General features: G+C 44.0%; 1 protein-coding gene across 2 annotated transcripts in view; it reads right to left on the bottom strand.

The window, feature by feature from the left end:
- XPO7 (exportin 7) overlaps nt 1-26,945 on the bottom strand; it is an 81,220-nt gene that overhangs the window by 42,800 nt on the left and 11,475 nt on the right. For both annotated transcript variants that reach the window (XM_040346135.1, XM_040346136.1), the window contains exons 2-3: nt 12,795-12,941; nt 7,451-7,544 (exon numbers count right to left, since the gene is read on the bottom strand). In XM_040346135.1, the coding sequence (XP_040202069.1) occupies nt 7,451-7,544; nt 12,795-12,941 (241 nt within the window). The remainder of the gene's footprint in view (nt 1-7,450; nt 7,545-12,794; nt 12,942-26,945) is intronic.

Here is a 26,945-nt window from a genome sequence, read left to right as displayed (position 1 = left end):
GATGCTGGAGAGAGCGGAGAAGTCGGAAGAAGCCCCCCGAAGTCGGAAGAAGACCCCCGAAGCTGCCTAATAAATTACTTTAAAAAACCTGTCTAGTGTGTTATTTTCTTGCCACTTTTTTTGATCTACCCCATACTCTTTCACATGGGGTGGGGGGGCCGGCATCTGGGGGCCCCTTATTAAAGGAGGCTCCCGGATTCCGATAAGCCCCCCTGCCCACAGACCCAACAACCAACCGCCAGGGTTGTCAGGAAGAGGCCCTTGTCCTCATCAACATGGGGACAAGGTGCTTTGGAGTGGGGGGGCCGCAGGGCCCTCCCTGCTTTAAAGCACCTACTCAACATGTTGAGGGCACGCGGCCTGGTATGGTTCGGGGGGGGGGGGGGCGCTCGCTCGTCCCCACCCCCTTTCCTGACTGGCCGGGCTGCGTGCTCGGATAAGAGTCTGGTACGGATTTTGGGGGAACACCCCCACGCTGTTTTTTTTCGGCATAGGGGGTTCCCTTTAACCACTTGGCAACCGGCCCATAGCCAAAGTACGGCTACAGGGCGGGTGCTTAACTCTGGGAGTGTCCGTGATCGCTCCAGCCAATAACGGAGCGATCACTTGTAAACAAACCGGCATCATGTGATGACGCCCGTTCCTCCCTCCCCTCTCTGTACCGATCGGTACAGTGTGAGAGAAAAGCAGAGGCTGCAGCAGTGTGAGCTGGATCTGTCACAACTGCAGTCACAGATCCAGCCATCCATGATCAGCCATCCCTGCCCCAGTACTCTGCAATACCCTGCCCATACTGTGCAGTACTCTGCAATACCCTGCCCATACTGTGCAGTACTCTGCAATACCCTGCCCATACTGTGCAGTACTCTGCAATACCCTGCCCATACTGTGCAGTACTCTGCAATGCCCCGCAATACCCACTTCCTACCTGCCGGCCATCATATGACGTCCTTGACTTTGTGCAGGGATATCTGAATGATGCCTGCAACTAGTCATTCAGATATCGGCTTTTTCAGCCGGCGATTCCCTACACCATAAGAACAATCATAGCGGCTGTTCCGCCGCTTGATCGTTCTTATGGAAGGCGAGAGGGGACGCCCCCCCCTCCCGCCGTCCTCTGGTGCGTCCAGCAACTCACCGCTACGATCGAAGCCAGGATAGTTTTTTTTTAAATTTATTTCAGGCTTCCCAGCCTAGAGGTGAGATGTAGGGTGTTATTGACCCCCTCAAATCTCACTGTAAAGAGGACCCGTCATGCCATATTCCCAATAAAATGGATGTTTACATTCCTTGTAATAGGAATAAAAGTGAGTGTGTCAAACTAAAATAAACAATAAAATGTTTATTTTTTTAAAGCGCCCCTGTCCCCGTGTGCTCGCATGCAGAAGCGAACGCATACGTAAGTCCCAGCCAGATATGAAAACGGTGTTCAAACCACACATGTGAGGTATCGCTGCGAACGTTAGAGCGAGAGCAATAATTTTGGCCCTAGACCTCCTCTGTAACTAAAAACATGCAACCAGTAAAAATATTTAAAGCGTCGCCTATGGGGATTTTTAAGTAGCGAAGTTTTGCGCCATTCCATGAGCGCATGCAATTTTGAAGGGTGACATGTGGTGTTTCTATTTACTCAGCGTAACTTCATGTTTCACATTATGCAAAAACATTGGGCTAACTTTACCGTTTTGTTCCCCCCCCCCCCCCCCCCCCCAAGCACAAAACTTTTTTCCCCCGTAAAAAACGCATTAGAAAGATTGCTGCGCAAATACAGTGCGAGATAAAAAGTTGCAACGACCACCATTGTATTCTCCAAGGTCTTTTCTAAAAAAAAAAAAACATATATAATGTTTTGGGGTTCTATGTAATTTTCTAGCAAATAAATGATGATTTTTCCATGTAGGAGAGAAATGTCAGAATTGGCTTGGGTGCTCCAGAACCCCTGAAGGTGCTCCCTGCATGTTGGGTCTCTCTATGTGGCCACGGTGTGTAAAAGTCTCACACGTGGTATCGCCATACTCGGGAGGAATAGCAGAATGTGTTTTGGGGTGTAATTTGTGGTATGCATATGCTGTGTGTGAGAAATAACCTGTTAATATGATAACTGTGTAAAAAAAAAAAAATCTTGATTTTGCAAAGAATTGTGGGAAAAAAAATTACAACTTCAAAAAACTCACAATGCCTCTTTCTAAATACCTTGGAATGTCTTCTTTCCAAAAAGGGGTCATTTGGGGGGTATTTGTACTTTTCTGGCATGTTAGGGTCTCAAGAAATGTGATCAGTACCTTCAGGTGTGATCAATTTTCAGATATTGGCACCATAGCTTGTGGACTCCAACTTTCACAAAGACCAAATAATATGCACCAATTTGTACTTATTTTTACCAAAGATATGTAGCAGTATAAATTTTGGCCAAAATTCATAAAGAAAAAATACTAATTTGCTAAATTTTATAACAGAAACAAAAAAAAAGTTTTCACTTTTTTACTGAATTTTTAGTCTTTTTTCTCTTATAGCGCAAAAAATAGAAAACCCAACTGTGATTAAATACCACCAAAAGAAAGTTTTTTTTGTGTGACAAAATAAAGGACCAAAATGTCATATGGGTACAATGTTGTATGACTGAGTAATTGTCATTCAAAATGTGAGAGCACTGAAAGGTGAAAATTGGTCTGGTTATTAAAGGGGGTTTAAGTGCCCAGTTGTCAAGTGGTTAAAATCCATACCAGACCTAAGGGCCTGGTATGTTCTTGGAGGGGGAACCCACGATGTTTTTTTATTTAAAATTTGGTGTGAAGTTCCCCCTCAAGATTCGCTCAGCACAAGTGTGAATCCAGCCTCAAAGAATAATCAGCTCTGTGGGTGGGAGGGGTTTGCCTGAGAAAACCATTTTCTCTTCCTGTATTGTTGCTTCAGTTAAGACAGTGATCTGACTTTGGAGGCAACTTCCATTGAAATCAATGGGTACAATTTGCCTAGAAGTCAGATTGAAGTAGTACAGGAACCTTTTCTGAAGTCGGAACATTAAGACCGCTCTCATTCACTTACATTGATTTTCTCATGTCGGGGGGAGACTAGAATTTGGATCCAAAATCACTCGTGTGAACCGGCTCTTACAGCGAGGCACAGTGCATTAAGACAGGGGTCGACAATATCTGGGCGCCAGGTCGCAATTGCGACAAGAAATTGTGACCTTGCGCCCGCCGGTAATTGAGGCCGCGGCCTCAATTACCGGCCGCCGCGATCGCGCGGAGGGGGGCGCACAGAGGCACAGGACCCTGCGTCTGTGCTTCCCCGCCGCGCGATCGCGGCGGGCCCGTGACGGCCGGTAATTGAGGCCACGGCTTTGTGAAGTCCCAAGCTCTTCCTTCTGTCAGCTGGTGCCATCTGGTGGTGGCCGTTGGCATTAAAAGTTAAACAGCAATTCTTAAATGTAATTTTTCACTGCCATCTCCTTCCCTCTAATTAGAACCCCCAAACATTATATATATTTTTTATCCTAACACCCTAGAGAATAAAATGGCGATAGTTGCAATACTTTGTCACGCCGTATTTGCGCAGCGGTCTTACAAGCACACTTTTTTGGGAAAAATGTACACTTTTTTAAATTAAAAAATAAAAAAACAGTAAAGTTATCCCAATTTTTTTTTAATATTGTGAAAGATAATGTTACGCCGAGTAAATTGATACCCAACAAGTCACGCTTCAAAATTGCGTACGCTCGTGGAATGCCAACAAACTTTTACCCTTTAAAATCTCCATAGGTGACGTTTAAAAAAAAAAAAAAAATCTACAGGTTGCATGTTTTGAGTTACAGAGGAGGTCTAGGGCTAGAATTATTGCTCTTGTGCTAACGATCGCGGCGATACCTCACATGTGTGGTTTGAATACCGTTTACATATGCAGGCGCTGCTCACGTATGTGTTCGCTTCTGCGCGCAAGCTCATCGGGACGGGGCGAGTTTTTTGGCTCCCAACTTTTTTAGCTGGCTCTTAGATTCCAAGCAAATTTGTCAAACACTGCATTAAGAGACAAAATGCTCTCCTTTGGTTTGGGGATATCATCAGTAAATTGCTATCTCTCAAGGGTTACAAGTTCATCAGTCAATGACTGGAGCTACTCAGAGTTTGAGTGATAAAATCTCACATGACTGGGGCGAAGACCTCAGCTGAGAAAGGAGAGGACCCAGCCACACCCGATAGAGGCAAGGACGAAAATGAAACAGACTAAGATCACCAGATAAAATATTCCCGGTTGCACCCACAAGAAACCCAGACAGTTAGTCCTGGTTCACGCTGTTGCAACTTCTCATACGACATTTGCAAGATGCAAAAAAACAAAACAAAAACAAACACACACACACACACACACACACACACACACACACACACACACAGTTCCTGCACTACTTTTCTGGGTTTTCTTTGCAACACAACTGCCATAGACGGCAATGTTAAAAAAATCAAACGTCGCAAGGAAGTTGTTTCGTTGTCTAATTTTTGCAATTTTGGCTGCAAAGGGTTTTTGGAAGTTCAATAATGTGTGTCACACTTTGAATTGTTATGATTTGTCAATGTTGCAAAACTTCAAGTCAAACTAAAGTTGCAAGCAAATTGCACTTTAGGGTTGCAGCAATGTGAACCAGTCCTAGTCTGGGGGTGACTAAAGTTACTGTAAGCGAAAAGCAGGAACAAACATCCTGCAAGTGTGGTGCAATGTCTGAAAGCACACCAAATCCGCAGGTAATAATAGAACTCTATGATTCAATGAAGGTAACGCACAGGTACACTGCTCTGCATTTGTATCAGTTTGAAAGCAGCCCAGTAAACACTGCAGAACAGATATGCTCATATACAGTGCCTTGCGAAAGTATTCGGCCCCCTTGAACTTTGCGACTTTTTGCCACATTTCAGGCTTCAAACAAAGATATAAAACTATTTTTTTTTTTTTGAAGAATCAACAAGTGGGACACAATCATGAAGAAGAACAAAATTTATTGGATATTTCAAACTTTAACAAATAAAAAACTGAAAAATTGGGCGTGCAAAATTATTCAGCCCCCTTTAGTTAATACTTTGTAGCGCCACCTTTTGCTGCGATTACAGCTGTAAGTCGCTTGGGGTATGTCTCTATCAGTTTTGCACATCGACAAAACCTCCTTGCAAAACAGCTCAAGCTCAGTGAGGTTGGATGGAAAGCGTTTGTGAACAGCAGTTTTCAGTTCTTTCCACAGATTCTCGATTGGATTCAGGTCTGGTCTTGGCCATTCTAACACCTGGATATGTTTATTTGTGAACCATTCCATTGTAGATTTTGCTTTATGTTTTGGATCATTGTCTTGTTGGAAGACAAATCTCCGTCCCAGTCTCAGGTCTTTTGCAGACTCCATCAGGTTTTCTTCCAGAATGGTCCTGTATTTGGCTCCATCCATCTTCCCATCAATTTTAACCATCTTCCCTGTCCCTGCTGAAGAAAAGCAGGCCCAAACCATGATGCTGCCACCACCATGTTTGACAGTGGGGATGGCATGTTCAGGGTGATGAGCTGTGTTGCTTTTACGCCAAACATAACGTTTTGCATTGTTGCCAAAAAGTTCGATTTTGGTTTCATCTGACCAGAGCACCTTCTTCCACATGTTTGGTGTGTCTCCCAGGTGGCTTGTGGCAAACTTTAAATGACACTTTTTATGGATATCTTTAAATAATGGCTTTCTTCTTGCCACTCTTCCATAAATGCCAGATTTGTGCAGTATACGACCGATTGTTGTCCTATAGACAGAGTCTCCCACCTCAGCTGTAGATCTCAGAGTGATCATGGGCCTCTTGGCTGCATCTCTGATCAGTCTTCTCCTTGTATGAGCTGAAAGTTCAGAGGGACGGCCAGGTCTTCGTAGATTTGCAGTGGTCTGATACTCCTTCCATTTCAATATTATGGCTTGCACAGTGCTCCTTGGGATGTTTAAAGCTTGGAAAATCTTTTTGTATCCAAATCCGGCTTTAAACTTCTCCACAACAGTATCTCGGACCTGCCTGGTGTGTTCCTTGTTCTTCATGATGCTCTCTGCGCTTTAAACGGACCTCTGAGACTATCACAGTGCAGGCGCATTTATACGGAGATTTGATTACACACAGGTGGATTCTATTTATCATCATTAGTCATTTAGATCAACATTGGATCATTCAGAGATCCTCACTGAACTTCTGGAGAGAGTTTACTGCACTGAAAGTAAAGGGGCTGAATAATTTTGCACGCCCAATTTTTCAGTTTTTTATTTGTTAAAAAAGTTTGAAATATCCAATAAATTTCGTTCCACTTCATGATTGTGTCCCACTTGTTGATTCTTCAAAAAAAAAAAAAAAAAAAAAAAGTTATTTTTATCTTTATGTTTGAAGTGAAATGTGGCAAAAGGTCGGAAAGTTCAAGAGGGCCGAATACTTTCGCAAGGCACTGTATACATTGATTTTAGTAATAAGCTTGCCTTTAATAACAGTCTTCCATTCAGGTATCACCAGCTGTTGCTGTCCCAGACAGAGTGCATTTGATATCACTCCACCTATGACAGGAGCCAGCTCTATACAGGAAGCATCGACTTATACAGCTGCTTGCTTCCTCTACCACTGGCTTCATTCACAAAACTGATGCTCTGGGATGGGGGGGGGGTCAGCGACCAGCAATCTGAGCTGGGATCCACAATCTCAGAGCAGGAGGCCGCGGGCCACATCAGAGGGTTCCGCAGGCCACTGGTTGGGCACCCCTGAGCTACAACATTTGTAGCTGCTGATTTTTTTTCTCTGAATGAGCCCAGAGCTTCGCTTTAACTGGAAAAAAAAAAAAAAAAAAAAAAAAAAAGATATTCTAGCAAAAAAAACGAAGTTAGTCTTAACACAGAGTTGTAGAGAAGACATTGCCAAAAAACCTGTGACATACTGGTAGTGGGAGAGGTTACCCTGGACTGGCCTAAAGAGCTTGTGTGCGAATGTTCCTCATGGGACAGGAATGAGAACCCGAATAAACCTATATTTATTCTGGGTCAGTAGCGCAAAGTATTGCCAGCAAAGGGTTATGACAGCCAGGAACTAGCATTTAAAGAAAGAGTATAATAGCAGCCTACAAGTTTCTTTCATGAAAGGTTTCAGTCAAATATAGGCAAATCGGTTAATAAAAAGGCCATATTTAGAGACAGACACACACACACACACACACACACACACAGAACATTAGAAATTATAGAAAATCTATTTGCTTTAACAAGAGCGCTTCTTCAGCCAATAAAAAAATTATTTCATCCCTGCATTATAATACCGCCTAAAATGACCAAAAGGAAGTCCCTAGATCCTTCATAGATTAGAAATCATTCAATGTATTTGTGCTGTTCATGAGTTTGTCAAGTTTAACACTTTGAGCCACATCACAGTCCCAGCACACTGACTGAAAGCATATGGTGTATACTCACGTATGTCGATCCTCTGCTCCAGCGGGAGGGGATTGCTGCTCCGGGACACTAGTTTGGTAAGACATGTGGCAGCAAGAAGCTGAGAATATGAAGACTGGAAAGAAAGAAAATAGAAATGTTAACTTATACAGTGCGTTCCTAAAAACAATGCAAACAGTGACACTTCAAATGTAGATATAAAGTAAACAAGCAGTAACGCCACTTATCCGCAAGTAAAAATCTGCATTTTTTTTTAATTAAACATTAAAATAATGCTAGCAATTGCACTAGCTCCCAAGTTGATACAACGCAAATTCCATAGACCACAAAATTGGTAAAGCACTCTTCTATTCAATCTACAGAATCTGCCAGACAGAAAGATCAAAGGTTTCTGTATTTTCCGCTAGAGCATTACCAAGAACCCCCCAAATATTATCCATTTTTTTTGGCAGAGACCCCAGAAAATTAAATGGCGGTTGTTGCATTTTTTTTTTTTGTCACACGATATTTGAACAGTGTGTTTTAGAGGTTACCAGTTACATTTAGAGGTTACCAGTTTAGAGTTACGTAGGAGGTCTAGTGCTAAAAATATTGCTCTTGCTAGAACGTTCGAGGCGCTACCTCACATGTGTGGTGCGAACATCATTGTGGATATGACCTACGTATGTGTTTGCCACTGCATGGCGGGGGGGGGGGTTTAGTGGTTTTATAAATATATATATATATATATATATATATATATATATATATATATATATATATATATATATAAAATATATATATAAGAAAAATAATTCCACACGGTTCCTTTCAAAAAGAAAATAATTTACATGTTTTATTGCGGTCCCATATCTTCTGACAACCACACAGGTCCTCTTTATGGGGAGATTTGGGTTCAATAAGACACCACATCTCTCCTTCATTAAATCGGCCGAGAAACGGAAGGGATATCGACGTTGCTCCGGGCCCCTTAGGTTGCAGGAAAGAAAATCACTTGATTCCCCCCCCCCCCCTATCAACAACGCCTGAGCCATTGTGTTCTTCCTAGCAGGGGGGGGCACAGGGAGCCATCCCTGCTGGGAGAACACAGCGATTATTGCTAGAGGATATAATCGCATGTAAAACTCTGACATGCTGGTTGTACCCCAGTCGATGGATTAATCGGCTTGGATACAATCAGCCTGCCCATAGACGATTTGAATCTTGGCTGGTACCTGCTGAACCAGCTGAGAGTTGAATCATCTATGGCCAGCTTAACATTACTCACATGGGCCATAATAATAATAATAAAAAAAAAAAAACTGGACTGCCAGTATGCGAGATAACATGGCAATAAGAAATAAAGGCAGAAGAGATTATACCTCAATTTGCAGCCAACACAGATTAATTAGAAGCAGACTACTGCAGAAAATGCATCCCTTTAGCAGTGAAACCTTCCTTTTTTTCAGGTTTTAATGACAGAATATCAGTTACAATATAGATCTTGTAGTGACATATGCTGGACACAAACAGTTATTGTTCCTGGGACCCCAATAAGTTATGTGACCACTCTGATGTGCTCGAGATCAGTCTCCTATTGTTAGACTTTCTCTCATATCATATCAAATAGTTCCTTGATTCTCTTCCTGTACAGAATTATTCATTTGTAAAGGGTGCCAAGTTACAATGATCAGAAGACTGACACAAGACTACAATGTAAAGTACAGCACAGGGTGCCTTTAGTGACCTCACTGACCCATTCTCAGCAGAGTACAGATACAACCTTTATACATCAGCTGGTACCTAGGAGACTTCAGCATATCTCTGCAAGAATGTACAATGCCGATTTAGGAAAAGACGACGACATGCAGGACAAATTTAGTTCAGCAACTTCAAAACCCAACTCCAGCCCAAACTTTGTTTTTTCAGTTGAATAAAATGTAGAATTATTAGAACATCCTTTAATAGCTGTATTAAACCCAAAAATGTAATATACAGTTGCAATAAAAAGTATGTGAACCCCTTTGGAATGATATGGATTTCTGCACAAATTGGTCAAAAAATGTGATCTGATCTTCATCTAAGTCACAACAATACACAATCACAGTCTGCTTAAACTAATAACACACAAAGAATTAAATGTTACCATGTTTTTATTGAACACACAATGTAAACATTCACAGTGCAGGTGGAAAAAGTATGTGAACCCTTGGATTTAATAACTGGTTGAACCTCCTTTGGCAGCAATAACTTCAACCAAACGTTTCCTGTAGTTGCAGATCAGACATTGCACAACGGTCAGGAGTAATTCTTGACCATTCCTCTTTACAGAATTGTTTCAGTTCAGCAATATTCTTGTGATGTCTGGTGTGAATCGCTTTCTTGAGGTCATGCCACACCATCTCAATCGGGTTGAGGTCAGGACTCTGACTGGGCCATTCCAGAAGGTGTATTTTCTTCTGTTTAAGCCATTCTGTTGATTTACTTCTATGCACCCGTGCAGGCACACTCCGGAGTCCAGCTTCTGTGTCAATCGATAAAGACAGCGGGACTTGGAACCACCCCCTGTATAATCCAAGCATTGGCTCAGACTTCCGCTCATAGATCGCCACAGATCTACGCCATGTCCAGCCTCTCCTTCGTCCGCCCCCCCGCTCTGTCTTCTGGGAGACACACAGGTCCCAGAAGACAGCAGGGAGCAGTGAGGACGCGCAGCCCAACTCACGCATGTGCAGTAGTGAACCAGGCTGTGAAGCTGTCGCCTGCACCCGAGGACATCGCGGGCGCCTTGGACAGGCAAGTGTCCAAATATTAAAAGTCAGCAGCTGGAGTATTTGTAGCCGATGACTTTTTTTTTTTTGCCGGAATTCTGCTTTAAGGTGAAAAATTTTGAGGGTTTACAACCACTTGAAGTAGCACATGGGCACCATCGGAAAGCAGCATTGTCAGTCTGGGGGGAGAGGTGTGTTACATGTACTAGCAGATTTAAATACACTAACAAAATTGTAGCTGGACTCCAGTTGGCACTTTACAATTGGTTACAGCAAACAGTTTTGTTCCTTTTGTGATAAAGGTTTTACAGGAAAAGAAAAAGTCGAATAACAGCACCCATCAGTGGTAAATGGTTTGTCTCAACCCTCCAACTGCTACACGTGCAGGACAGCATGTTTTTATAACATACATAGCTTACCTGTGGGTACAGCGAATATCTACTAAACTTGCACGGTTTAGTAGATATTGACACAAAACGTAGCTGGTGACGACCCCGGCGCAGGTGCTCTGAAGCAACTGCATACCGTGCCGGACTTTTAGAGCTCCATGCTGGAGCCAAGGGGTCAACCGTGCGCATGCACAGGAGCGATGTCACTGCGGCCCTGGCCATTTATATAGTCAGAGTCTGGTCAGGTGAAGATAGAGCCAGAGAGCAGTACTGCTCTGGAGGGCTCAGTGTACAGGCAAGCACTTCATAGTTTAACCCTGCAAGGTAGCCCAGTGATTGATATTTTTCTAGCAGTTTACTACGGCTTTAAATTTGGAATTATAATTTGTGGTTCTTTTGGTCATATTTTTATGCCATGTCTAAAAGGAAAATTCCGCCATTGGTTCACTGTGTTAAATAAAAGTCTTCACTTCTTATGACAGGTTTGACGACACAGCTCTCCCACCCTACAAACCAGTCAAGATTCATCATACAAAAGAGAAAGGAAAGAAAAACAGTTTCTGGTAATGATGGCATTGCTCCACATTTCTGTGCTTCAGACCTGAGAAATCAGCCACTGCGGAATTTGATTTATTCATTATCCAGAGTACAGCATCCCAGCCAATCAATCTGTGACCAGATGTGTTGTACTTTAATGTAACCCCAGATTCCTAGAACTTTTTTTCTTTTCAGTGTAAAAGGAGCCTCCCCCCCCCCCCCCTCCATAATTCAGGTCTTCTGAAGAGGCGAGCAACAACTATACCTCAGTCAAAGCTGGGGGGGGGGGGGGGGCCCACATAATCTATTGTCCACATTTTTGATACAGAATAAAATTAATAAAAAATAATAACAATAATAATAATTAATAATAAAAAAATAAAAAAAACACACACGCACTGGATTGCATCTGGTGTGAGCCAGCCTTCAATGTTAGAGATGAGGAGAGTGGCAGGGTTAGAGTAAATTAGCAAAAAGAAAAATGGGAGGGGGGGTGGGGTGACACATTCAGCCTACTTTAGGCTGCTTTCACACTGAGGTGCTTTACAGGCGCTATAGCGCTAAAAATAGAGCCTGCATAGCACCTGTAAAGAGCCTCTCCTGTCACGCCAATGTGAAAGCCCAAGGGCTTTCACACCGGAGAGGTGCGCTGGCAGGACCGTAAAAAAAAAGTTCTGCAAGCCGCATTATTGCAGCGCTATAGGATCGGTGTATACACCGTTCCTAAAGCTCCCTTGCCCATTGAAATCAATGGGTAGCACCGCTTTGCGGGTGATTTTAGCCCCTTTTTCGGACGCTAGCAGGGGTTAAAAGGCGCTTTACCGCTGAAGCCCCCCAATGCCCCAGTGTGAAAGTAGTCTTAATGCTGAGTGCATTTGTTGCAGATTGACAAATTTTTCTATTCTATAACCACTGCAGCTTACCAACCTGTACAACCCCTATTAATCAGAGCAATGTTTACATTTCTGCTTAAAGCGAAGGTTCACCAAAAAAAAAAAAAAAAATTTAACATTACATTCAGCCGAGTTGTCAGAATGACAATCGGCTGTTTTTTTTTTTATTTTATCCCTGTACATACCGTATTTTCACCGCCGCTTCCGGGTATGTCTTCTGCGGGACTGGGCGTTCCTAATTGATTGACAGGCTTCCGACCGTCGCATACAGCGCGTCACGAGTTACCGAAAGAAGCCAGACTGAGAGTCGCCTCTATACGGCGCCTGCGCACCGACGTTCGGCTTCTTTCGGCAACTCGTGACATGCAGTATGCGACGGTCGGAAGCCTGTCAATCAATTAGGAACGCCCAGCCCCGCGGAAGACATACCCGGAAGCGGCAGTGAAAATACGGTATGTACAGAGAAAAAAAAAAAAAAGCAGATTGTCATTCTGACAATGTTAAAAAAAAAAAATTTGGGTGAACCCCCGCTTTAACAAGCAGGAAAAACAAGGACTTCTGTTGGCGGTACTGTCCTGGACTGTGCTAAAAAATACAAAATAAATGTGGCTTATCCTAACAACCTAATGACTATTCTAGTAAAATGCTAATTATACCAGACAGACACTAGAAAGAATTCTAGATCCATACCAGACAAATGATGAATGTCAAAAAGTGAAAGTCATTATTGTAATGATGTGTATGCCTTGTCTCCCCCCCATAATGCATATTTCACCTGAAGTTTTTCCATACTTACACTTCCCCTCTCCAGCAGCAGCTGACACTTGCTCAAACACTCTGGGCTGTTGGTAAACTCCACCAGGGCCTTCTCGGCCTGTAGCCGCGTGCTGGTGTCTGTGGTCTCATAGAGCTGTTTGCACAGGATCTCTAGCTGGGCTAGACTCTGCCAAAGAAAGAAAACATGTTTATGGCTCCCGTTTTTTAGAGGAATAGAAGTACAGCTCACTTAAAGCAGATTGACAAGCAATTGTTTAAAAAAAAAATGCTATTTATTAAGCGCTCATTAAGGCTGGGTTCACACTGGAACACGCAGCGGCTCACAGCAGGGGTCCAGAGCGTCTCCATTCACGGTTTCAAGTCTGATATCAGCCTGAAATTTGGGCTGAATTTGGACCCCTTTTGGTGAAGTTCTGCTTCAAGGATGGCGGCAGCTGCCCGCTTCTTTTTAAAAACGCTAACACTCCTAAACACAAACACACAAGCAAAAAAAGGCTAAATATTTTTGAGCATCTAGTTTGCAGGGAGAAAAGATTGAATCATAAGAGACCAAACCACCAATTTCTCCTGCCAATTATCAAGGAATGTCCACCAGTTTAAAAAGCTGTGACCCACACCAAAAAAAAAAAAAAAAAGAGAAGAAGAAAGGGTAATGACTACTTGTCAGTAATTGATTGTGGCATCACTGCAGCCAATCTTTCTCCTTTACTGACTTGCCATGCCTTGTTCAGCCCTGTGTCTGCTTGAAAACAGCCGTATAGGTTAAGACAATGGGTTTGTTTTCCATGTGTCAGCAAGTACTGTAGTACAGGGCTCGACAAAATCCGGGCGCCCGGGCACAATTGCAACTAAAATTAGCGACCTGGTGCCCGTGGGAAGCTTAGGCATGCAGAAGGCGGCGGCCTCAATTACCGGCCGGCGCAGTCCGAAGCGATCGCGTGGCGGTGCTTGGAGACACAGGATACCCCATCGGGCCGCGCCGGCCGGTAATTGAGGCCGCGGCTTTACAGCCTTCTGCAGGCCTAAGCTTCCTTCTGTGATCTGGCGCCATCTTGTGGTGGCCGTTGGCATGACAAGTAAACCAGCAATCCAAATGGAGCTTCTCCTGTGTTTTCACTGCCATCTCCTTCCCTCTAATTGGAGCCCCCAAACATATATATTTTTTAGTCCAACACCCTAGAAAACAAAATGGCAGTCGTTGCAATACATTGTCACACCGTATTTGCGCAGCGGTCTTACAAGCGCACTTTCTTTGGGGAAAAAATACATTTTTCGAATAAAAAAAAAAAAAAAAACAAGACAACAGTAAAAAGTTAGCCTAATTTTTTTATATTGTGAAAGATAATGTTACACCGAGTAAATTTATACCCAACATGTCTCGCTTCAAAATTGCGTCCGCTCGTGGAATGGCGACAAACTTTTACCCTTAAAAATCTCCCTAGGCGACGTTTTAAAAAAAAAAAAAAAAAATTCTACAGGTTGCATGTTTTGAGTTGCACAGTTGAATACCGTTTACATATGCGGGCACTACTCATGTATGCGTTCGCTTCTGTGAGCGAGCTCGACGGGACAGGGCACGTTTTCTGGCTCCTAACTTTTTTAGCTGGCTCCTAGATTTCAAGCACATTTGTCAAACCCTGCTGTAGTACAATAGTGACATCAACAAATCTCACTCCAAAGGAACCGGCCGAGAGTTAACCGTTAAAGGGCAGGCTGAATTTACTACGTTGATTGATCAATCAACTTGGGTACAACCAGTCTGCCGCATTCTCTTGCGATTATCGCTAGCGGCTGCTATGGCCACTAGCAATAATCACCGTTTTCTCTTCTGGCTACCCGCACCAGAAGAAGACAATGGCCCAGCAGGAGTTATTCCCACATCAACACTGTATGTGTTGATATGGGAATCAAGCCAATCTCTTTCCTACAAGAGAAATTCGCTATGTATGGCCAGCCCTAAATCTTTTCTCAAAAATGTATTAGATTTTCTGTTTTTATTTATTTTTTCCCTTTATTTTTCACCTGGAACTGGACACTTCCTGTCTAAAGCCTGGTACGCATTGGGGTTGATTTACTAAAAGTGGAGAGTGCAAAATCTGGTGCACCATTGCATGGTAGCCAATCTTTAGCCAACTTTATGTTGTTCAATGATGTTGACAAAAAAACAAAACAAAACAAACAAACATGGAAGCTGATTAGTCTCCATGTGGAGCTGCACCAGATTTTGCACTCTTCAATTTTAGTAAATCAACCCCACTGAGTTTTTTTCCCCATTCAACCCAGCGAATTGAGCAAAAAAAAAAAAAACTGTCAGCCTCTGTGTACTAACGATCTGACAATAGTACAGTGATTTCCCACGCTGAGCTGTTGTGTTCTGACAGGGGGAACAGCCCGCATATACATTTTTTTTTTTTTTTTTTTTTTACACCTGCAAGGCAAAAGCCATAATGAGCTAGTATGCACCGCATACTAGCTCATTATGAAATACTTACCTCGGAACGAGGAGAAGAGAACTTACCTGGTCCACGGCGAGCGAGATGTCATCTTGACTCGGCGCGTCTTCCGGGTGTCGGCGCTCCAGCGCTGTGATTGGCTGGAGCGGCGATGACGTCACTCGCGCGCGGAAGATTTCATTCCGGCAAGGGCCGGCCCTTCAGCCGAGGATCCCCACTGCGCATGCGCCGCTGCAACAGCGGAGCATTGCGAGGGGAATATCTCCTAAACCGTACAGGTTAGGAGATATTCTTTATACCTACAGGTAAGCCTTATTATAGGCTTACCTGTAGGTAAAAAAGTCAGAAAGTGGGGTTTACAACCACTTTAAATAAGTAATAGCAATTACTACCTAGTTTTAATCTGCTCTAAAAACACTGATCAGTTTTAGTCTGCCCTACAACACAGATCCTCCTCCTGATGTACATTGAGAGAACAGCCTATCAGATCAGTAGAACTCGTGACCTCTCTGCAGCATAACCAGAAACCCTTTACACAACAAGACAAGCAGCCCTAAGGGCAATCAGACAATTTGTCCAGAGGTTAGTGCACAGAATTCATCCTGTGATAAAAAAAAAAAAAAAAAAAACTGACAATCACCAACATGATCGTTTTAGACAAAACACATCCTACATATGCCAAATACTTATTTCCATGTATTATAATTGTATTCTAAATATCAAAGATTCAGAAAGGAACAATTCAAAGATCAAACAACTGCACAACCATTTTGCGTGTGTTCAGCAGTGTTGGGTTATCGCTGTGTAATGAACGATCACTACTCATGTGTGACAGATTTACACAAACAAGCTTATTCACCATTAGAGATGGGTCGAACACACCCCCGTTCGGTTCGCACCAGAACCTGCAAACAGACCAAAAGTTTGTGTGAACTTTAGAACCCCGTTAAAGTCTATGGGACTCGAACGTTTGAAATCTAAAGTGCCAATTTTAAAGGCTAATATGCAAGTTATTGTCATAAAAAGTGTTTGGGGACCTGGGTCTTGCCCCAAGGGACATGTATCAAGGCAAAAAAAAGTTTTAAAAACAGACGTTTTTTTCAGGAGCAGTGAATTTAAGAATGCCTAAAGTGAAACAATAAAAGTGAAATATTCCTTTAAATTTTGTACCTGGGGGGGTATAAATTATGCCTGTGAAATAGCGCACGTTTCCGGTGCTTAGAACTGTTTCTGCGCAAAGTGTAATTTCTGAAGGGAAAAAAGTCATTTAAAAATTTTCACTCGCAGCTATAATGAATTGTCGGCTCCCGGTGACTTGTCCTTAATGTTCCCCTAACAGGGAAGTTCCTTCAATGACTGCGCAGGCGCAAACTTGCCGACAGAAATCTCCGAACCTCGCCCGGCATCCAGGCTCATTCTTTAACATCACCGTGGATTGAAGGATGTTAAAAAAAAGAGCCAGGAGGCCGAGCGAGCAGAGCGAGCACGTGAGGCCACTTACCTCGAAATCCACGTCGCCCTGGATGCCGGCCGAGTTTCGGAGATTTCCGTCAGCAAGTTTGCGCCTGCGCAGTCCTTGAAGGAACTTTCCCGTTAGCCGGAACCATCTCGGCACATCAGATTGCGCCTGCGCTGGAACTTCCACGATAGCTGGAACCAGCTCGGCAGATCGCCGGCAATTCAGAGAAAATTCATTAAAAAAAAAAAAAAGCGTGGGGGTCCCCCCAAATTCAATTACCAGACCCTTCAGGTCTGGTATGGATATTAAGGGGAACCCCGCTGTCAAAAAATAAAAGGTGTGGAGTTCCCCCAAAAATCCACACCAGACCCCTTATCTGAGCACGCAACCTTGCCGGCCGCAGAAAAAAGGGGGGGGGGGAGATGAAAGCGCCCCCCCCCTCCTGAACCGTACCAGGCCACATGCCCTCAACATGGGGAGGATGTCCCCATGTTGATGGGGACGAGGGCCTCATCCCCACAACCCTGGCCGGTGGTTGTGGGGGGTCTGTTGTATTTTTTTTTTAATAAAGGACTTTTTCCACGGTGTGTGTTTTTTTACTATTATTTACACTTCCTTAGTGAATTGGTAGAGGTACAATGTATCCCATTACCAATTCACATAGAGGGGGGGGGCCCGAATTTGGGGGTCCCTTTTGTTAAAGGGGTCTTCCAGATTCTGATAAGCCCCCGCCCGCAGACCCCCACAACCACCGACCAGGGTTGTGGGCCTTAATATCCATACCAGACCTGAAGGGCCTGGTAATTGAATTTGGGGTGACCCCACGCTTTTTTTTTTTTTACACGAATGAATTTTCTCTGAATTGCCGGGAGCCGACAATTCATTATAGCCGCGAGTTATTTTTAAATTACTTTTTTTTTTTCCCTTCAGAAATGACACTTTGTGCAGAGACAGTTCTAAGCACGGGAAACATGCGCTATTTAACAGGCATACTATACACCCCCCCCCCCCAGGTACGAAATTTAAAGGAATATTTTACTTTTATTGTTTCACTTTAAGCATTATTAAATTTACTGCTCCCGAAAAAACTTCAGTTTTTAAAACTTTTTTTTTTTTTTGCATCGATACATGTCACCTGGGGCAGGACCCAGGTCCCCAAACACTTTTTAGGACAATAACTTGCATATTAGCCCTTATCTGAGCACTCAAAGCTCATCCCTATTCACCATGGTTTGCAAAGCATAACCTGATTTAAAGTGGTTGTAAACCTCAGACATGAAATCTGAACAAAAGCACATCCCTCTATAGCACATATGTCAAACACAAGGCCGCAGACCAAAGCCGACCCACCAGGTCTCGTCATGAGGCCCTCGCACCCAGCTTTGCAGCTGCAACATGGAACTCCATTTTGCCACCTTCTGCAAAAACCCTCCACTGGTCGGTTGCAAAGACTTCTGTAACCTTCTGTGTTCACAAGGGACAGTTTTGCCTTCAGCGTTTTGTGAAACCAACAGATCCCTGCACCTACTCACAGAGGAGACATGGCAAATGCAGTTCCAAAACATCTGGGGTGCCAAGGTTCACCCTCACTCATCTAGGGCATCCAATACACAGTCTGAGCATCTAGGGCAGTGGTCAACAAACTGCGGGCTGGGAACCAGATACAGTCCTTTGCTTGCTTTTATCTGGGCATCAACAAAGGGCACAATTCCTCTCAATGACACCAATAATTGGACAAAATGACACCAATGATGGGGCAAAGTTCCTCCCACTGACACCAACAATAGGGCACAACTCCAAATCGACACCAAAGAATGAGCACAATTCCTCCCAATGACAACAATAGGGCCCAACGACAGGGCACAATTCCTCCCTGACACCAAAGATGGGGCATGGTTTGTTTTCACTGACAACTGGACCTTTTTTACTCCATCCCCCCTAAAGTCTGAGGGGCAGTAAACTGTCCCCCTGTTTAGAAAGTTTGGAGACCCCTGATCTATGGCATCCTCTGTGCAGTCTTTGACCATCTCTTGTGCTAATAGTTTTTGACTATATCCTGTTGTGTGTCTGACACTCAATTTTAAATGCGGCCCTCTGGTGATGTCAAGGGCTGCATTTGAAGCCCCCCCCCCCCAATATCAAGAAAGAGGCCCACCACTGCTCTAACCCATCTTAAACTGTGTACAAATACACATCGAGAAGCCACCCAACACTGAGCATGTAATCTGCCTTACAAGGCCAGTCTCTGTAACAGCAATGGAGCATGATGACATTCACATGACTACCCTTGTGCATTTTTTAAAATAGTTAATTTGTAAATATTTGTGAAGTATATGTATGAAAACCATAGACCTGGGAAGCACGGACACTGTGCTTTCCTCTGATAAGGACATGGGAGGAGAATAGGTATATATAAGAGGACAATCTGCCTACTGAAGATAACAAACAGCTGTAACATAGTGACACAGCATTCAATCCCCAGACTACACACATGAGAAGTATTAGATTTATTTTTTCATTGGTCTTTCCATTAAAATAAATTTGTCACAAGAGTAACATGGAATGTGCCATTGCTGACCTTTCCTTTTACACAGGTGAGCTTCCCAGCCCCCTTTTGGCACCGCTTCAGATCACAAATACTGCAAAAGGTTTCTAACTTTTATCTGCAAACTTACAAGTGACCTATAGTAGTGGAGCCAGTGGCTCAGCTTAACAGCAAGAGAGCCAGTTAGGTCATGGCAACATCCGTATCTCTCAGGTTTTCAAAACTGGTCATAAAAAGGAATCAGAAAAGGTATTGAGGACCTCAATCGGATAGAACTTGTTGTCCGGCTGTTAGTGGAGCAACAGATCATCATTGATCCGTATTGATCAACATCTTCGGATCGGCGGCTTCTCGGCCATAGGAAAGGCCGCGGCTTCGGCCTAGCTGCTGGAGCAGTGGCCATCTTGGGCCACCCAGCGGCAGCCGCAACACGCTTTTCTGGCCTTCCTGATTGCCTGGAGTTCGCTCCCCTCCTGGATCAGCCTCCGGAGTGCCCGAGAGCACTCCCGCAGCCTACACCTGTCTTGGGACAGGCCGCGGCATCGGCCTACCTCCTGGAGCGGCGGCGGCCTAGGTGAGCTCCCCCGACTGCCCAGTGTTCGGTCCTCCCCTGGAACGGCCTCCAGGCTGCCTGTGGCGGCTACCGAAGCGCATCCACATCCTGCCTCTACTTTTGGGGAAGGAATCAGTCCACACACACACACACACACACACACACACACAACGTATTCATGGCAAGCAGAGGAACGGAGGAGCTTGAACGCCCCGCATCATTTAAATCCCATCTTGTCTTTTTATATCCAAAAAATTATCCGATTCGTGACTCTGATCCGAGAAGCGATCTGAACCTTGAGTTTTTTGATCCGTTGCACCCCTACTGGCTGTTATACTGACCCACCAACGTCTCATTCAGAAGTATTTCCTTCTAGACTGTAAGCTCTAATGAGCATGGCCCTCCGATTCCTCCTGTATTGAATTGTTTAATAACTGTACTGTCTGCCTACATGTTGTAAAGTGCTGCGCAAACTGTTGGCACTAGATAAATCCGTTATTATTATATAACAATAATGAAGATCCAGATAGCCAGAGCAGAATCGGACATTATCCCAGAGAAAGTTAATAACAGTGGAGCATGAAAACCAATCAGCTTTTAAAGTGGTTTTAAAAGCTGAATATTTTTTTTTTACCTTCATGCATTCTATCAAGTTTTTTTTTTTTTTTTTTTTTTTTTTTTTTTAACAACTTCAGCGTGCTGCTGCCCTCACAGCCCCCTCAATGCTGCATTCACATCTCCGTTTTGAATAGTCGACAGATTTGCAGTTATTCTGCCGCAATTTCAAAACGCCCAGGTGTGATGGACAAATCGCACAATGCACATTTGAGACGCCATTGATTTGAATGGCACCTAAATTTGTGGTGCGGTTCTGCCGCACGATAAATCGCACTGCAATCACGGAAAACCACATCTCGTGAAGCTTGTCACCCCCAAGAAGTTCTGGAGCTTATATTGGGTGACATGCTTTATGCGGTTCGCCGCAATTACAGTTCGATTTACCGTGTGACAAAACAGCACTGCGATTTTAGGTTCAAATGAATGGCATCTCAAATGTGTGTTGTGCAATTTGTCATTCACACCTGAGCGTCTTGAAATTGTGGGCAGAATCGCTGCAAATCTGACCACGATTCAAAATGCCTGAGGTGTGAATGCAGCCTTATACTTACTCATGCCCAATCCAGCGCTGTGCATGGGAGCCTCAGCTCTCCCTCTCCTCATAGGCTGAGACACAGCAGCGGGAGCCAGTAAAAACAGGAGCAGGGCCGAGCTGCGCTCTGCGTCTTAAAGACACACAGATGGTTTAGAAACAAGGACAGCACTCATGGGGGGGGGGGGGGGGGGGGAGCCAGGAGTGCCAGCGGGAGACCAGAGAAGAGGAGGATCGGGGTTGCTCTGTGCAAAACCAACTGCACAGAGCAGGTAAACATGTTTGTTGTTTTTTTTAAACAAATACGAAGCTTTAGTGTCAAATTCTTGCCATCATTTATTTCAACAAAAATCTTCTAATAAGATTAAATGTGCATTTAGAATATTTTATACTTGTTTTTACCTGCAATAGCCTCCCTTGTGTAGACATCCAAAAGCCCAGAGACTGCTGCTGGGCACCACAATCATGGATGTAATGTCAATAGCCCAGGGGACAGCACATGGTGCCAACATCACAAAACATGTCCATTTGCTTTGTTGATTTTTAGCATAATCTAAAGCCAGCCATAGATGGAGCCATTTTCATTGGTTGAAGGAAAGAAAATCAATTCCATTGACTCTGTTGATAGGGGAATCCCTCCCATTTAGCCATTGTATTCTCCCAGAGGGGGTGCAGAAAGAACACGCAGCGATTATTGCCACTGGCAAAAATCACATGACAAATCTGATCAACTTGGGTACAATTAGCCTGCCCATTTGCGGTTCAAATCTCGGCCATTCCCTGCTAAACTGCCCAAGATTCGAACCAACTTTGTCTGGCTTAAAGAGGTTGTGACCACTAGGCGATTTTTTATTTTTTTTGGCCCTGACCTGAAAGGTAATGTCATAATGTGCTAGTGTGCATCACATACTAGCACATTATGTGAAACTTACCTGAAAACGAAGCATCCCGTCTCCACTGGAGGCCACTTCCATCTTCATCCAGTCTTCCTTCCGGGTTCAGACTCCGCAATGACGTCACTCCCACGAATGCGCGGGGGAGCCTCTGTTTACTGCGCAAAACTCTGAAGGAACGGCCCCGGATAACTGGTCCTTCAGAGCGCATGCATCGGGGCCATCATCGGCTGCATATACAGTAAATATCGCCTAAATGGTGCATATTTAAGATGTATTTACAGGTAAGGCTTACCTATAGGTACAAGTCAGAGATAAGAGTTTACTTCCACTTTAAGTGGTCTATTAAAAGTTTGCTTAATGAATGAGACACAAATCTAACGAAACATAATGGGGGGGTATTAAATAACTTGTGCGCCAAATTCCTAAATGTGCCACTTTTATATTGCGACACACTTAATGTGCCAAAATCAACTGTTGAATTCAATACAACAATCTCAAAATAAAATACAGACAGTTGGCATCTTACAAAATACTAGCTCATCGAGGCCAAGTTCCGGAACTTCTTTTGGATGACAAACGTTGCGATTTGTTGCGTGACAATCACAGCAAAATAAATTAATCGCACCGCGTTTGGGGGTGCCATTGAGAAATCATGGCATCACAAACGTGTCCCGTATTTTGCCACGATTATGAATCGCGGCTTTCGAAACTGAGATTCAATTCGCCCAGATGTGAATAGAGCATAACGGAAAAATGGGACTCCCAGATAATGGCTACAGTGCGTAAACATATCACCAACAAAGCCCATGAGAGATCCAATACATTTCCACATGTTACCTCTTCAGCATCTCCCACAAAAGGGAAATATCAGTTTTGGGTGGAATGGCGCTGTGCTTATGTATCACCGCACTGATAGAGGGAAAACTATTGTACCTACAATACACATGCTCATTACATGCCACTTCTCCCCTGGTAGGCGAGGCTAAAAATGTACCAGCTGTACCCTAGAGAGTGCCCATGTATTATTCAAATTTTACAGATATTTGAAATGGGTAACAGCTAATTACTGGTGAATAATTAACAGAACAGACAGATTACCAGTTATGTCTACAGCTACCTAATCTGCAGATTAAATCTGTTCACATGGTGTCAGCTCCCTCTAGAGATCAACATCCACTTAAATACTAAACCACACAAGATCCATACATTCTGCCAAGGCTCCGAATGCCCGGATCTCTAAGAGGGAACCATATATCATCCAACTTTAGGCTTAAAGAGGAGGTTCCGCGGTCTGTCGTTTTTTTCCCCTCCCTTTATATTTATTCAATGGTGTTCCTGATTACATTTTAGTACTCACTAGTTTGGCGCTGTAGATCATCCCCCGTCCATTTTCGTAAGAAATATTGACTTTTAAAAAACGATCTTGCCATTTTGCTTGTGGGCATTGTGAAGCCCACAAGCACAGACTTCCGGGATGCGGTGAATGCGCGTCACCGCTCTATCTCACGCACTCACAGTCAACACAATCTATTGCCGTCTATTCAACGGTGTGCCCTGATTTAAGATGGCGGAATTGGATTCACCCTCGTCACGTGACCGGCTTGAACAATTCACACAAATGTCACAATATTTCTTTCCAGAGTTTAGCTTTAGAGTGAAGGCGCCTTCTCATTTTCACACATGGCCCTTCCATATTCCGAAGAATTTACTGTAATCTGTCACATGCGCATAGAAATCAAAGTCAACTCCAACAGCACAGCAGACACCCACTGACGTCATGTCTTAGGATCGGTTCATACCTGGATCACACAGGAACAGGTGCCACATTCCTGTGCGGTGCGATTTTGCAGCCCATTCATTTAAATGGACTGCAAATTGCACCGGAAAAAGTACTGCATGTACTGCTTTTAAAAACACGCTGCACCAAATTGCATGGTACTGCAGTAACATGCGATTTGGTCTCTGCAAACAGCATTGGGGGTGCCATTAACATCCACATGCAGATTGTAGGGGAAGAGGCTGTGCACCAGGTGTGGGAAATGAGCCAGCCCTTAGGGCCCTTTTACACGGACTTGTCCGTGTACGGCTCCGCTTTGCTTAGCGGGGGATCTCTCTGTGGATCCCCGCTGACCAGGCAGATGACAGGTCTGTCTTTGCACACTGTACAGGGACCGACCTGTTAGAGCGCCACTCTCCCCTATGGGGGATCGGATGAAGAGTTCGCCTTCATGCGATACGCCAGATGGATGGAAAATAGGGTTTCCATCCGTCACACTTTAGCAGATCGGGTCGGATGTCAGCGGGCATGTCACCGCTGACATCCGTGGCTCCCTAGACCTGCACGGAGCATCCGTTCAGGTCCGCCTGTCTGGACAGGCGGACCTCAACGAACTGCCCGTGTGAAAGGGACCTTACTCTAATGCTGCGTACACACGACCGTTTTTAATGTCATGGAAAAAACAATGTTTTTCTCAACGTGATTCTTGTCAAGCCTGCCTTGCATACACACGATCGTGAATAAAAAAAAAAAAAAAAAAAATGCTTGAGCAAAGCGCGGTGACGTACAACACGTACGACGGCACTATAAAAGGGGAAGTTCCATTCGATTGGCGACACATCTTGGGCTGATTATTCAAATTTCCCTTCTTATAACCTGTTGGGAGCATGCACGTTTTTTTCCCCCGTCAAAGCCTACACACGACCGTTTTTCACGACGTGAAAAATGACTAGAAAAAATAGAGCATGTTCTAAATTTTTAAGGGCAATTTTTCACGTTGGGAAAAATGCTCTGAAGCCCACACACAATCGTTTTTAATGACCAATTTAAAAAATTGCATTTTTCTCGTCATGAAAGACGGTTGTGCGTACGCGGCATTAGAGTTCTTACAGCATATTCAATCTGCTACTTTTAATGAACCGATGCTTTGCTCATGTAGGGCAAGGCAAAAGGGCTCACTTTAACGCCAGTGCCCCCAACAGCTTATACTTAAAGAGCAGCCCCCTCCAAAAATTAAAAGTCAGCAGCTACAAATATTATTGTAGCTGCTGACTTTTACTATTGGGGTACTCACCTGTCCCGGCATCCAGCGGGGTCCTCACCCGAGCCACCATCTCGACTAAGGGAAACCAGTAGTGAAGCCATGCGACTTCAAATGCGGTTTCCACTGTGCTCTGTAAATAGGCCAGCAACAGGCATAATGTCGGGGGGTATGGGGTCGTTGAATATCCATCTCGGCGAAGTGAGCCAGAAATGGTAATGGGAGCCTGTCAAAACCAGTTGCCTGCTCCCCCCTGAAAAGGTGGCAAATGTAGCAGTGGGGCTTTACCTTTAAACCCATACTATGAAAAACTCATTACCTGTTATATAGCAGATTGTACATACAAAGCCATTAAAGCATTAGCTTTGAGTAGAGTGAAATATACCTGGCTGATCCTGCCTTCAGCTGTCCCTCCCATCTTCCGTGTCCCCACTGGAGCCTGAGATTGTATAGACCAGCTATTGTCATCAAGTGATCATGCTTTGGTCTCAGTTCTTATCCAAGCTCTTCATTTCCTCATTTTTCTTATCTATGCAGCCCACATCACTACATAGTCACACATGTGGGTGTATACACGGTGGTACACTCCCCTCCCTCCTCCATGTCTTCCAATTACTAAAAACACTATGGGGGATGGATATAGTATGCCCATTGATTAAATTCACTAAGATTAAAAAAAAAAAAAAAAGTAGTTTTAATATTAAAACCATCATTAAAGCGATTGAAAGGGAACATTAAAAAAAAAACCTCTCTCTACGTACCAGCTTTGTGCAATGGAATTGCACAGAGCGGCCCCGAACCTCCACCGGCACTCCTGACTCCTATCTGACCAGTGCCCCCACAAGAAGCCGATTCGCTTGTGCATACTCGCATGCCCCGAATGCTGCTGCCAAGTCCATTGACACAGACAGCAAGACTCGGCCCGCCCCCTGCTTCCTCGTCAATGGAGCCGATTGACTCCCGCTATCAATTTGCCCAATGAGGAGGGAGACAGCGGCCAGAGCTGCGGCTCTTGCGCATGTCGCTGGATTGCATTAGGCTCAGGTAAGAATAAGGGAGGATCCTGCAGCAGAGAAAGTTTTTTTTACCTTAATCCATGACGGTAAAAAACCTTGAGGCTTTAGAACCACACTTAAAAAAATATAGAAATGCAATTGCTAAAGGTATAATATATATGATGTATGTGAATGAATTACAGCAATTAACACTTCTCTGTTTAGTAGAACTTTAAGCTGCCCATACACTGACTGGACTGGCTGGTCGAGCAGAGACCAACCCAATTTCGATCAGTATGTGGGTTCCTCTGCTCAACAGAAGTTGATGGTTTAATCTGACTTCTGTCAAAGGGACAATTTGGGGGGGGGGGGGGGGGGATTATTAGAGGCTGCAGCCAATTAACTTCAGCTGCTGATCAGTATATTCCAGGGTGAGGGTTTGGATTCCTCCATCCAGCTCATTTGTGTGGATGGAGGAATCTATGTATAGCCAAGCCTGTGCCTCCCTTTGTTCCCTGCTGCTCTGTTAACCTAGAGAAGGAAAGTGATCGGTATTTATGGGTATAGGATTTTCTCCCCTTCTTACCCATGGAATCCCTGGTGCTTTGCTACTCAGATACCCAGCACTATCATTTGTTACACAGAGAATCCTCAAGCCCTGTGTAAATGCCAAGACTTTCCTTGGAGCCTACACAAGGCCTTTTCTGTTTCAATCTTTAATGGATTTCATAAGGAAATCCAATCATCACATAAATATACAATACGGTTGAAAATATCAGTTATTGTACAATGGTAGACAATCTTTAAGGCTACAGTCTTCAATAGAGATAGTAAGAAGAATGGTAAACTTAAAGTGGTTGAAAAGGCAGAAAGTTTATCTTAAAGCCTTATAAAATTAAAAGTCAACAGCTACAAAAACTGCAGCTGCTGATTTTTTAAAAGAGGACACTTACCTGTCCAGGGTGCCCACGATGTCCTCATCCGTCCCCTCGGCTCTGGGGTGCAGGCGCTGGCATCATAGCCTGGTTCCCTACTGCGCAAGTTGCACTGCATGTCCTGACTGGTCCCTGTTTTTTGGGAC

This window comes from Rana temporaria, chromosome 3 (assembly GCF_905171775.1).
Source record: "Rana temporaria chromosome 3, aRanTem1.1, whole genome shotgun sequence".
In the NCBI taxonomy this organism is placed as follows: domain Eukaryota; kingdom Metazoa; phylum Chordata; class Amphibia; order Anura; family Ranidae; genus Rana; species Rana temporaria.
The sequence above is the reverse complement of the archived record's forward strand: the minus strand, read 5'-3'. Positions and strand labels throughout refer to the sequence as shown.